General features: G+C 45.2%; 1 protein-coding gene across 2 annotated transcripts in view; it reads left to right on the top strand.

The window, feature by feature from the left end:
• FANK1 (fibronectin type III and ankyrin repeat domains 1) overlaps positions 1-5,275 on the top strand; it is a 96,778-nt gene extending 91,503 nt beyond the window's left edge. The window contains exons 7-11 of one of the 2 annotated variants that reach the window (XM_032882098.1): positions 358-523; positions 4,082-4,225; positions 4,666-4,743; positions 4,884-4,928; positions 5,023-5,275. In XM_032882098.1, the coding sequence (XP_032737989.1) occupies positions 358-523; positions 4,082-4,225; positions 4,666-4,743; positions 4,884-4,928; positions 5,023-5,076 (487 nt within the window). In that variant the 3' untranslated portion in view covers positions 5,077-5,275. Of the gene's footprint in view, positions 1-357; positions 524-3,841; positions 4,052-4,081; positions 4,226-4,665; positions 4,744-4,883; positions 4,929-5,022 lie in introns of those variants that run through there. The other variant, XM_032882099.1, reaches the window with a different exon arrangement.
• The last annotated feature ends 6,837 nt before the right edge of the window (positions 5,276-12,112 follow it).

Below are 12,112 nucleotides of genomic sequence, written 5' to 3'. Positions count from 1 at the left end.
GTCAGTTCTTCCCCGCAGATTTGCCTGCTCTGGGCATTTCACGTAAACAATCCTACAACGTGTAGCCTTTTGTGTCCAGCTTCCTTTGCTTAGCGTGATGTTTTTAGGTTCATTTATGTTGTGGCATAATATCAGTGCTGCTTTCTCCTTTTTATGGCCAAAGAATATTCCATCGTATGGGATGCCGCATTCTGTTAATCTGTGCATCTGTGGATGGACACGACATTTCATATGAAGAATTTTCATGGCTTTTCCACTCCCATTAGGATTGCTTGGTTTAAACCAGGCAGGGTAAAACAGGGACCGGAGTGTGGTGACTGTACTTAGAGCTGTTGCTGCCCCCTCCATGTGTTGCAGTCTGATGCTCGCGTGCTACGCGGGGCACCTTGATGTTGTGAAATATCTCCGAAGACACGGCGCGTCCTGGGAGACCAGAGACCTCGGGGGCTGCACGGCTCTGCACTGGGCTGCGGACGGAGGCCACTGCAATGTCATCGACTGGATGATAAAAGATGGCTGTGAAGTACGGGATCTTCCTTCTCAACCACACGTGTCATTAAGACCTTGCGGTGCTGATCCATGGGGTTTAGGAGAAGCAGAGCCTTATGTGGATGCCTTTGATTAGCTGAACTTAGAAATGCTGCAGAAAGCTCTCTGACTTACTTACCAGTAAGAAGGTTCCTGAAGCCTGGGTAAAAGGGTCTTTATAGAGCTGATATGATAGCTGAGGCTTCACATTGTCATGGAGGTTTGTCTTATTAGGACAAAAAGAAACTGCCGAATCCAGAGCTTGGACCTGATGATGCTTCTGCTTATTTATGCGGGTGTCCATTTGCTCATTATCTCTTCATTCAATCTGTCCACAAAGCTTTACCGAGCACCGGCCATGTACCAGTTGCTAGCTCAGGTCCTGGAGACCGGAGACGTGGAGAACTCTTACAGCCATAGGGCTTCTTACTGCTCTTAGAATGAGACCATTTTTATTCGTGGTTTGCTTTAAAGATTAACCACTACAAAACCCTTCCCAAGAGCAAACTGACCATATCGCAAACAGAGCATTGCAGCTCCTTGTGCCTTTACCTTGAAGCAGGCGTGTGGGTAACCCTTCTGGTCTTGTGTTATCAGACAGTGCAGGTTGGACGTAGTGAATACAACCAGTGTTGTTGGGCTTCTGTAGCTGTTTGAAGATGAGTCAACAGAATTAGCTCAATTATGGTAGCAGCTGATAACTTTGGAGAACTTAAATTCAAGGCTTGAAAGAAGTTAAATAAAAATTTCAAGGCATGGAAATAAGGAATGGTAAACAAAATGCTCTCCTAATTGAGATTGCCAGATGGTGCAGAGTATGGAGAAATTAAACTGATGACCTGGAAAATAAACTCAAATTGAGAGGAGTCATGTCTCCTGGAAGATGTTAGGCAGATTTGTTCTGGCTTGTCTCTGAAGTGTGACTGAAGGAAAGCCTTGCCTTTTGCAATTGTGGGGTCCCCCTGGTTGCCACTGCTGTCTGCAGAGGGCTAAAGAAAGGGCCCTTTGAAGGAAAAACCTCAGTAGCTAAGATAATTCCCTTTTATCACATTTTTTTTTCTCATTTAGAAACATGCTCAAGAAGTGGGAAGGAAAAAAAATAAAAAAAAAAAAAGTGGGAAGGATTAGTATGTGGGCTTCAGTGGTGGGGCGGGGCCGCACCTGCCCTGGGTGGTGATAAGAGCTGTGGTTGTCTTGTTTGCTTTATGATGAACTCTGCTCATGCTTTGGTCTCAGTAGAAGTCTGTAGTTAAAAATGAAGTTTGACCTTTGCTGAAAGAAGGGCAGGACTCTGCCATGAGTATTTAAATTCTGTAATTTTGGAAACAAACTTTCTGGGCTTCAGATACAAGCATGTTTGTTTGTAGGTAAATTCTTTGTTTTTTTTTTTTTTTTAATTAAGATATCATGTATTATTTGTTTCAGGGCTACAGGGGAGTGAATCACCAGTCTTACACAATTCACAGCACTCCCCATAGCACATACCCTCCCCAATGTCCATCACCCAGCCACCCCATCCCTCCTATTTCCCTCCCTTCCAGCAACCTTCAGCTTGTTTCCTGAGATTAAGAATCTCTTATTGTTTGTCTCCCTCCCCAGTCCCATCTCATTTCATTTTTCCCTCCTTTCCCCCACGGCCCCCCACCCTTGCCTCTCAAATTCCTCATATCAGGGAGATCATATGATAATTGTCTTTTTCTGATTGACTTATTTCGCTCAGCATAATACCCTCTAGTTCTATCCACATCATTGCAAATGGCAAGATTTCATTTCTTTTGATGGCTGCATTCTATTCCATTGTATATATATACCACATCTTCTTCATTCATTCATCCGTTGATGAACATCTAGGTTCTTTCCATAGTTTGGCTCTGGTGGACATTGCTGCTATAAACATTCGGGTGCACGTGCCCCTTCAGATCACTACATTTGTATCTTTGGGGTAAATACCCAGTAGTGCGATTGCTGGGTCATAGGGTAGCTCTATTTCCAACTTTCTGAGGAACCTCCATGCTGTTTTCCAGAGTAGCTGCACCAGCTTGCGTTCTGTTTGTGGATAAATTTTATCTTAGTTACCACTAAAGATTTCTGTGAGGTCGGTTGGTGGCATACCATGGATGTCAACAGGAGTGCCTCCGTGTTCTCGGCAGAGGGGCCGCCCCATGTTTGTGTGATGGTAGGAGGGGTCTGGGAGCCAAGCAGGGCAATGTGGCCACCATTCGAGAGTATCAGGATTTCCTACTGACGGTGACTGACTGGCATGGGGAACCGTCTCTATGTTTAACGAGCCACGTGACCTTAGGAAAGGTGTTTGACTTCTCGGAGATTTGGTTTCACCACCGGTAGACCAACAATCAAAGCACCTACCCCATTTAACCCTCAGACCCAAAAGAGAAAATGGGGGTGAAAGTTCAGGGAAGACCGCATAAAGCACCCCATAAAGCAAGGTGATGATTTTATTATTTAAACACAATGGAGTCTGCTGCTCCGAGCTTATTTGTTATTTGCATGAGAAAGAGCTGCAAATCCTGATGATGTTCAGGGGATAATCTCCTGCGTACAAATAACCTGACTTGTCCCAGGGACTTTGTGGCAGTCCCTAGTTTGTTCCTGCATTCTGGTGTTTTACTGATATGTTCGAGTAATACTCCTATAACAGAATTAGGGGCGTGTGTGTGTGTGTGTGTGTGTGTGTGCGTGCGTGTGCACACACCTATTGCCTTCGGTATCATTCTTCAGGGATCGGTGAGGTCTTCCCTGGAACGGGGCGGGGCGGGGGGCAACGCTCACATATTCTTATTCTAGAATATGGCTTTTACGTGACCTTGAGAGCTCCCAATCCCTGGATTACTGGGAAGTGGCCATCTTATTACTAGTCAGATTGAGTTTGGAGAAGGTACTAGATTGGCAACTCTCAGATTGGAATTTGTGTCGTAAATCTGGATGCTTAGTGTTGATTCCACCTGTAGTTCTCCTGCTTAAAGTTAATCTGTGTTGCTAAGTGTAAGGGTGTGTGTATATGTTACTGTCTTGTTCCAGAAAGGAGTTAAAGCTGCTTACAGAGACACTAATAAGGAAACAAAATAAACTTAAAAAAAAAAAAAAGGTGATGAAAGTTAGTCGAGAAAATAAGATCTTTAAAAAAAGACTTTATTTGAGAGAGAGTGCACCCACAACAGCGGTGGGGAGGGGGGCTGAGCAGGGAGCTGGAGGCGGGGCTTAATCGCAGGACCCCCAAGATCATGACCTGAGCCGCTTAACCCACTGAGCCCCCCAGGAGCTCCCATCTTTCAACCCTTTGAACAAAATGTAGGTGATGAAGTTGCCGGCAGGATGTCCTAGGCCTCTCAGCCCCTGTAAAGTCCTAACACAGCTTCTTACCGCACGTGAACATGAGTTAGCTCTGTTCCCTCGAGCCTTCCCAAGTCTCATCCCTTATGGGCTATCCAGCTCAGGGGCATTTGGGCAAGGAAACGTTCCTTTCTAAGTTTCTGATGGGTATTTTTAAGGAAAAAGACACTGGACTAAGAGCAGCTCTTCCTCTGGCATAAAGGTAGATGCTGTGGACACAGGCTCAGGATGGACGCCCCTCATGAGGGTTTCTGCAGTCTCGGGAAACCAGAGCGTCGCGTCTGTACTAATTGAAGCTGGAGCGGACGTGAACATGAGAGATAAAGATGGAAAGACCCCGCTCATGGTATGCCTCTCTTGAGAACACAGCCTGGCTTTGCGGGATTAAGGTCCGAGCTGCTTCTAGAATTAGGTGATTCTTGTGAATTCAGCTCTGGATGAGCCCTGGGTTTTCGCTGTCTGTATATTCCCCACTGGCCTGTTAATAAAGGCATGATAATGTCACTGCAATATTTCCTCTGCTGGTCTGGGCTAGCATTTCTCCTGTCCTTGCAGCGCGGGGGAAGGCAGACTCGGCTCCGGCTTCCTTGCACTCAACGTCGCAGCAGGGCGAGAGCACACGTCTGTCGTGTGAAGTCACAGCGGCCCTGGCTGGCTCTGCCTTCTCGGGAAAGCCTCTGGCTGATTTCCCCAGGCCTGCCATGCATGGGGTCCACCCTGGCTGCCAGCCGCCTCCTCTGCGGGAAGCGCAGACTCGCTCACACCCCACTGTCGTTGGTTTTTTAGGTGGCCGTGTTAAATAATCACGAGGAGTTAGTTCAGTTACTTCTCAACAAAGGGGCAGATGCAAGTGTGAAAAATGAGGTAAGGAACTCAATCTTTATCTAAAGCCTTTCCCCAGAGAAGAAAGAAAAAAATATATATAGAGAGAGAATATTGTATTGCATATAATTGTACGTAATTGTATATTTTTATATATATATAATTTTTGTTTTCCCTTTCAGTTCGGCAAAGGTGTCCTAGAAATGGCCAGAGTTTTTGACAGACAGGTTGGGATGTTCTTTCTGATTCTCAAGGCTAACTTTGTGGTACTTTAAAGAACCGCGAACCTGGGATGACGTTTACCTGTTTTTGTTTATCCAGAACGTGGTCTCCTTATTAGAAGAAAGGAAAAGAACCCAAATGACCAAGAAGTAGTCTGTCTGCTGACCGGGGCGGCGCTACTGATTTCGAAAGCCCAAGCGAAACACAGTCTAAATGCAGCCATTGAGCTAGAGACTAAATTCCGCATCTTTGGGGGCCATACATTTGCTTATTTATTTAGTTGAAGATTCGGTGACTTTTGTAACGTACAACTGTTCCCACTTTGAAATACTTTTTTTTTTTTTTTTTTTTTTTTTACCTAAGCACGTGCGCCTGTGGTGTCATCCTTGGGCGTCTGCCGCGTGGGGATGTTTTCTTGCCCTTGTGCCTTTTCCAGTTAGACATGAAGCCAAATATTTATGTATTGGAGCTGCACAGACACAGGTCCCCCGCTTCCCGCTCCTGCCCCCCCACCCCGAGCTGTCCTCTGAGCCCGTCCAGGACCTTGTGGGAATTCTTCCCCTCATCTGTTCTCAATTACAACCTCGGCTCTCGACTTCAGGCCTTCTAGGCCGTGTGGTCAGGCTGGTGTTCCCTTCTGGAGGGATGCTCCTGGAAGCCCAGGAGGCCTCGTGAAAAGGTTTCTCCTCAGCTGTTGGCCTCACATCAAAGTAAAAAACAAAACAAACAAAAGTATTTCAAGACTCTGATTCTGCTCTGTTAGAGGAGTCTGGTGGAGGGTCAGTCTTTCTAGAATAGACCTGTCTGAGAATGTGTTTGCATATCCTTATGACAAAGGAAGACCCAGCCTGCTGGCACGCTGACGACTGTGCCAAAGAGAAGTATATTAAGTTAGCCTGCAGAGCAGAAGGGGTTTTGACAGTGGGCACGCAGTTGGAAGGCAAGCAGGCATTAACCACAGCGAGGGCTGCTGGTTGGGAGCTTAGACACACGTGTGCGGGAGCTTGAACTCGGCAGACACATGTGAACATGAGCCAAGTGAGCCAGCAGACCATATGCCTCTTGTGTCTCCAGAGACAAGTGGGTTAACTCAGCCCCAGGAGAAGACTGGCTACAAGGGTCGGCACCAGAATGGAATTTTCTCTGCCAGAAAAGCCCGATTAAAAGGTAATTAAAGCTCCAAAGCTCTGGGGGGATGGGCACAAAGTGCAGTTGATTTTATTGATGTTGGCAATTCTCAGCTTTATTCCATACAGTTTCTAGAATGTCCAGCTCCGGAATTGGATCTGTGGGTCGTAGATCGTCCTCTCTTTACACATTTCATATGGGTTTTACCTTTTCTACAAATACATATTCCTTTATTTCTCCTCTAATCTTGATTATTTCCCTTCTTGCGTGTGGAGTTGGCTTAATTTGTTGTTGATTCTCCAGTTCTTTAAGGTGTAAAGAGAGCTGGTGTATTCTGGATTTTTCAACTTTTTTGAGAGAGGCTTGGATGGCTGTATTTCCCCCTTAGGGCCGCCTTTGCCGTATCCCATAGGTTTTGGACTGAAGTGTCTTCATTCTCGGTTTCCATGAATTGTTTGTAAGTTTTTTCTTTGATTTCCTGGTTGATCCAAACATTCTTAAGCATATTCCTTTAAATTTGCTAGATTAAATTTTTAAAATCTCTCTCAAAATCAGAGCGTAGTCATTACTTCCCACGGTCCTTCCCCCTCCCCCCACGATCCATGTGGACCTTCACCTTCATTTCATGTCTCGGTCTGTTATAGATCCCATTCACAAGCCCCATCTGTGGCAGGAGTACACGTCCCTTCTCGTCGACAAAATCCAGGCGATGTCGTCCCATCCTCCTGATCGGAGCCTTGGCCATACAGTGGGGTGACTTTGGTCAATGAAATGGTAATGGAAATGGCTCCTGCCCCTCTGAGCGGAAGCTTTAAGAATCCCCACGTGTCTCTTCCTTCTGTCACAAGACCAGCCGTGACTCAGGTGGAGGCGCTCCCTCAGCCCGGGGCCCCGCGGAAATGCCAGAGGTCACCCGCAGATGGGTGACTCATGAGAAACAATCCTCTTGTGGGGTCAGCCACTGAAAAAATTTTTTTTTTAAAGGATTTTATTTATTTATTGGACACACAGAGATCACAAGTAGGCAGAAAGGCAGGCAGAGAGAGGAGGGGAAGCAGGCTCCCCGCGGAGCAGAGAGCCCGATGAGGGCCTCGATCCCAGGACCCTGAGATCATGACCTGAGCCGAAGGCAGAGGTTTCAACCCACTGAGCCACCCAGGCGCCCCACAAGCCGCTGGAATTTAAGAGTGGTTTGCTGTTGCAGTCAAGGTAGCCAACTGTGAGCGCTGATGAGGTCTTGTGATAGGTTTGTGAGTTTAATTTTCCACAAATGACATTTGCATCTCTGGAGTCCTGTGGATTCCAGCATATTTAAAAACTCAGGAATAGGTGCTGAATCTTCTCAAATGTCTTTTCAATGTCTCTGGTAATCCTAATATGACATATTTCCTGAAAACCTGTCGATGTGGTGACTTGAATGAGTAGATTTTAAAGTATTGAACCATTCTTAGAGTCCTGAGACATCTCCCTGGGTTACGGGGCCGCACCGGAGTCTGTACGTTCAGATGCTTTGTGTGTGTGCTTTCCCTCATCTTTCCTTAGTGAGATCAGTGATTTGACTCGTGTTTTAATTTTCCCAAAGATGCAACCCATGGTCTGTTGTACCGTTTGGAACCGGAGTTTTACTTCGTGGCTTTATATGTAGTTTTATAGATAGTTCTGTGTATACAGAACTTTTTCAGAGGCACTTTGAAAGAAGGCACATTCTGTATGTTTGAAGTATCTCCATCAGATCCATTTTGATTATGTTAATTTTCTTTATTATGTTTATTTAGCTGGCATATAGTATGCTCTTAACTGGGGTCTTCTAGGTACTTATTTTTTGCCTACTTGTTTTGACATGGGTATAAGGTGTTAAGAACAAAGACCTTTTGTTACCATTCTATATATCTATTTTTCTTTGTATTTTCTATAGTTCTTTATGAAGTTGGGTTCTGCTTTTCAAAAATCTATGAATTTCCACTACACTCAGATTTTCATTCTGGAGAAACCTGATATCCATGTTTCTACCCCCACATGCTTGCTTTTTTGAATTTCTCTCTTTTGTAAATAAGGTGCGCTTTCAAAAAGATTGATTTGGATAGGTTATATATTTACATTATTCAAGACAAGTTCCCAGTTCTCCTCCCCAACCCTTGACCCCCACTCTTGTGTATCTGAAAAGGCGTCTTCTTTCTTGTCCTGTCATCTGACTGGTAGCGCCTGCCCCCTGACCACCACTCTCTTTAGTTTCTTACGGACTGTTCCAGATCATCTTTCTGCCTCTGTAAATGGGGGAAAATACAGAGAAGGGGTTTCCCTTTCCCCATTTTTGTGACATTGTCAGTAATGAACAAGACACATCTTTATGTTTATCTGGGTACCATTTATTGGATATAATATTCTTAACAATGGCTTTCTCTACGGAAACAGGTGGTTACCTGTAGAACCCCAATATGAGAAATGTGCACAAAAGCAACAGACTGTAATGTAAAAGGAATGTGAAAAAAAAAAAACAACTTAGCAAGTGGAAGCTTTATAAATGGACAACGCACGATGAACTTAAGGAACCGGTCTGTTTTGTAGCTGTAAGTGTACTGTGCTAAGTGGCTTGCAGCCAAGTGTTCAAGATGTTTTACTTAACAGTTGCCGTACACGCTCAAACCATGGGTCTTCCCCCACAACCTCCCAACTTGACCTGAGAGAAGGCAAAACAGACCAATTGCTCTGCCCTTCCTTGTCCTGCCTTGGACTCTTAGAGGATTTTCAAATTTCCAATTTGATACTTTTGGTTTTTCTTATCAGTGTTTGCTTATAGACCACGGACATCCATGTCATTCTACTTCTTTGTGAAACTAAAAAGATCACAAGCTATTTACCATTTTGTCTGGATTTAAACTGCACTTAAATTGAGGACTGATTATATTATTTTCTGGAAGGAGACTCCCGGGGGAAGCGTAAGACATGTCTTTTGTAGATTATGTGGAAAATCAGGATGGGTTCCAGAATATTCAACCTGGAAGAGCGGAATCCCACTGAGAATCCCTTTCACTGTGTGGTAAATCTCTGGGCTATCGCTATCCGTTATTGAATGTTGTAACAATTTCATATGCATGTTTTGTCTCCCCAATTTTTCTCCTATGAAACAGGCTCTCAGGGCCGGACTTGTCAGCTGTCACTGCTGTCCCAGGAGCAGAGAGGGGATTTCCATCCGCGTGCAGGTAGATACAAATGGCTTCTAGAAGCATCCTCACTGCAGAGAAACGGATCTTAGCCTGGGGCTCACTGATCTTTCTTAGTGTGTCACTTGTATCTTTATCGGAGTTTCCAAAAAGGTTTTAAGGGAATAGATGTGAACAGGAACTGTAGAGTGAGTCAAGGGAATTGTACCATCGTGGCTAAACTGATCTTCTAGGGTGGGGGATGTGCCTGTGCGAGGGACGATGCTGGATTCGAAGCTGGGGCACTGCTGGTAGGCTTCCTCCGAGTCGCCACTCTGGAGAAGAGTGGGCTTGGGCGTCCAGCGGCTGGGCTGGGGGGAGGGTAGCGACAGGTCACCATAGCCCACACCCACTTGGGTTGACCTACAGTAGCCCTGAAGGCAGAGACTTGTCACATGACAGGGACATTGGCACTGGGTTTGCTGTGGAAAAGCAACTGGGCTCCGGGTGATAAGAGGCAAACAGATGTATTAGCCTCTGCTGTGTCCAGATGTGTATACGGGCCTGTTCCTGAGTCGTGGTGGGGGGACGGGTGACTGCAGCAGCCTGGGGCAGCCTCTGGGGTGGTGGGGAGGAGAAAAGATGGCAGCTGCAGTGTCGCCCACCAGCCAGCCATAGTGTATGAAGTCAGACCTAGGGGTCAGCACGGCACCGTGAGACTCCTGGAGAGGGCTGGTGCCCTGTTTATGTGGGTCACTTGTGGCTACCCGGGGTCCTACTGAGAGCAGGGAGGAGAGGGCTCCAGCCAGAGCGAGTCTGCCCTGGGCCTGCTGCTTCCAGAACACCGAAGGGAACCCTCCCTTGCAGAAGTTTTCAATGGAATCAGCCTCATGAGGAAAGCCTGCCCAGGGGTCAGGTTGCGTGAGAAAGATCCAGTCCAGCTGCCCAGGCATCTTGCCCTTTTAGTTATTAGGGTCGCATTGGCTCAGAATGCTTAGTAAACATCAACTGAGATGGCAGGAAGGCGCTCGGGCATTCTAGCCCGCCCAGCACCAGGCTCTCTGCAGCACCGGGGAGATCACAGCTTGACACAGATCAGAGTTTTTGCTGTTTTTCTTTGAGGGGATGCAGTGATGGCGTTGTACTGATTTGCCAGAGAATAATGGCCTGTGGTTTCAGCCTGAGAATTCATAATAAAGTTAAGAAGGCATAAAAATGTCCCCTCTGAGACCAGTCAGGAGTATTTATGCTCATGTAGTTTAATTTGTTGCTTTTGTGGTTTCTGTGATGTCATCCCACATGTGTAAGCTGGAAAATTCACACTGGGAAGTGTAACCTCTGTTTGCATATTTGGACAATGGAAAATGTTATGCATTGTTTCTCTTGGTTGCTACACATCTGATTCCATGTGTCAGGGAAACAAACTGTTACCAAAAAATTCAGGAGATAAACTTTTAAAGAGAATGCCTGGAAGATTAGCCCTATACTTCCCGGTAAGTGGGGTCACGTAAGCTACAATGATAACAAGACGGGGCAAGGAAAGTGACAACCCTCAGAGCCTGCTTTGGGTCTAGGCACGTTAAATTTCTCAGTGATGGCCTTATAAACTCAAATCAACTCTTATTCATGCCTATAAAACATTTAAAATATTAAAAATAGACTGCCATGGAAATAAAAGCATTGATTTTTTTGTTTCGATCATCTATAAGGATATAAAAAGGGAGAGGTACACCTCCCCACTGCTTCCCCCCACCCCCTTAAAAAAATCCCTGGCTGTGGTTCTTTTCTTTAGTTGTATTAAAATGGAACATATGCTAAAATGCTTCAGTTGATAGATTCTGTATCTTGGAAGTATTGTTCCTTTAATATCTATATTTGTGAAGGGATGTTAGGTTTAAACATGTTTGCACTCAATAATAACTCGCGTGGCTCTATGAACGCAATTTGGGCTGTAGAGCGAGGACTGTGTCATCAGCTGCTGCCCGTAAATGACCACTGATGACACGTGTCATCAGAAGGTCACAGCGTTACCCTTTTTTAATACCAATCTATTCCTGGTTGTCTGAAATGGAAGCACAGGAATTCTAGCTAAGGACAGACAAAAAGACAAAATTCACATCCTCTTCCTGATAATAGGAGGAGGGGCAGAATGACAGATCTAAGAATCCGGGCATCTGTAAAGACAATACCCACATAACGCACCATGAAAATTCTGTAAACTTTTCAACAGCATGTGTTTTGGCCTTGATACAGTTACCAAATGTACTATCAATTACAGTAATTCCGTAGATATTCATCAGCAGTAATACTTTCTAACATGGCTTTGCCTTTTTAAGAAAAGAATAATTGTATGATACACAGACACACTCTATAGGGGTTGGAATGTATCAGATCTGGGCTCCCTTTTGTGTGTTTGTGACACGGATTTATTTAGTTTATCCGTGATCATGAGTACTATGTTGCCTGGATACAGTGGGGAACAAGGGGCGAGTTAAATGCAGTCTTGCTTTCCGGAAGGCAAGCTGATTCTTGGTATATTCTTGGTCTCTGTGCTTCAAGGCCCAGGCAAACTGCTGAAATGACCCCAGCTGAAGTCTTTATCATAAACCACTCGGAGTGAATTACAGAACTGTGGTCAACTGCTTTCGAGTGTGAAAAGGAGTCACATATGACCCGACTACAACACAGAGGCGTAATGGCATTTTACCTTGTCTGAGGATTTTTGTAATTTTCGTGCCATTAGTACAGGCAGCTTCAAGATCTCTTTGTGAAAACGTCTCCCCAGTCAGACGTTTGAAGAGTAAAAGGTTGAAGGAGCTGCTGCCCAAGACCACATTTCATGAATATTTAGGATTAAGAATCGATTTCCTTATCACATTCTGTGATGCTCAACAGGTAGGTTGCGAGCGTTTAAAAAAAAA

Source organism: Lontra canadensis, unplaced genomic scaffold (assembly GCF_010015895.1).
Source record: "Lontra canadensis isolate GAN:19392208 unplaced genomic scaffold, GSC_riverotter_1.0 scaffold79, whole genome shotgun sequence".
Lineage (NCBI taxonomy): Eukaryota > Metazoa > Chordata > Mammalia > Carnivora > Mustelidae > Lontra > Lontra canadensis.
Note: the sequence above shows the minus strand (reverse complement) of the source record. Positions and strands in the feature narration are given on the sequence as shown.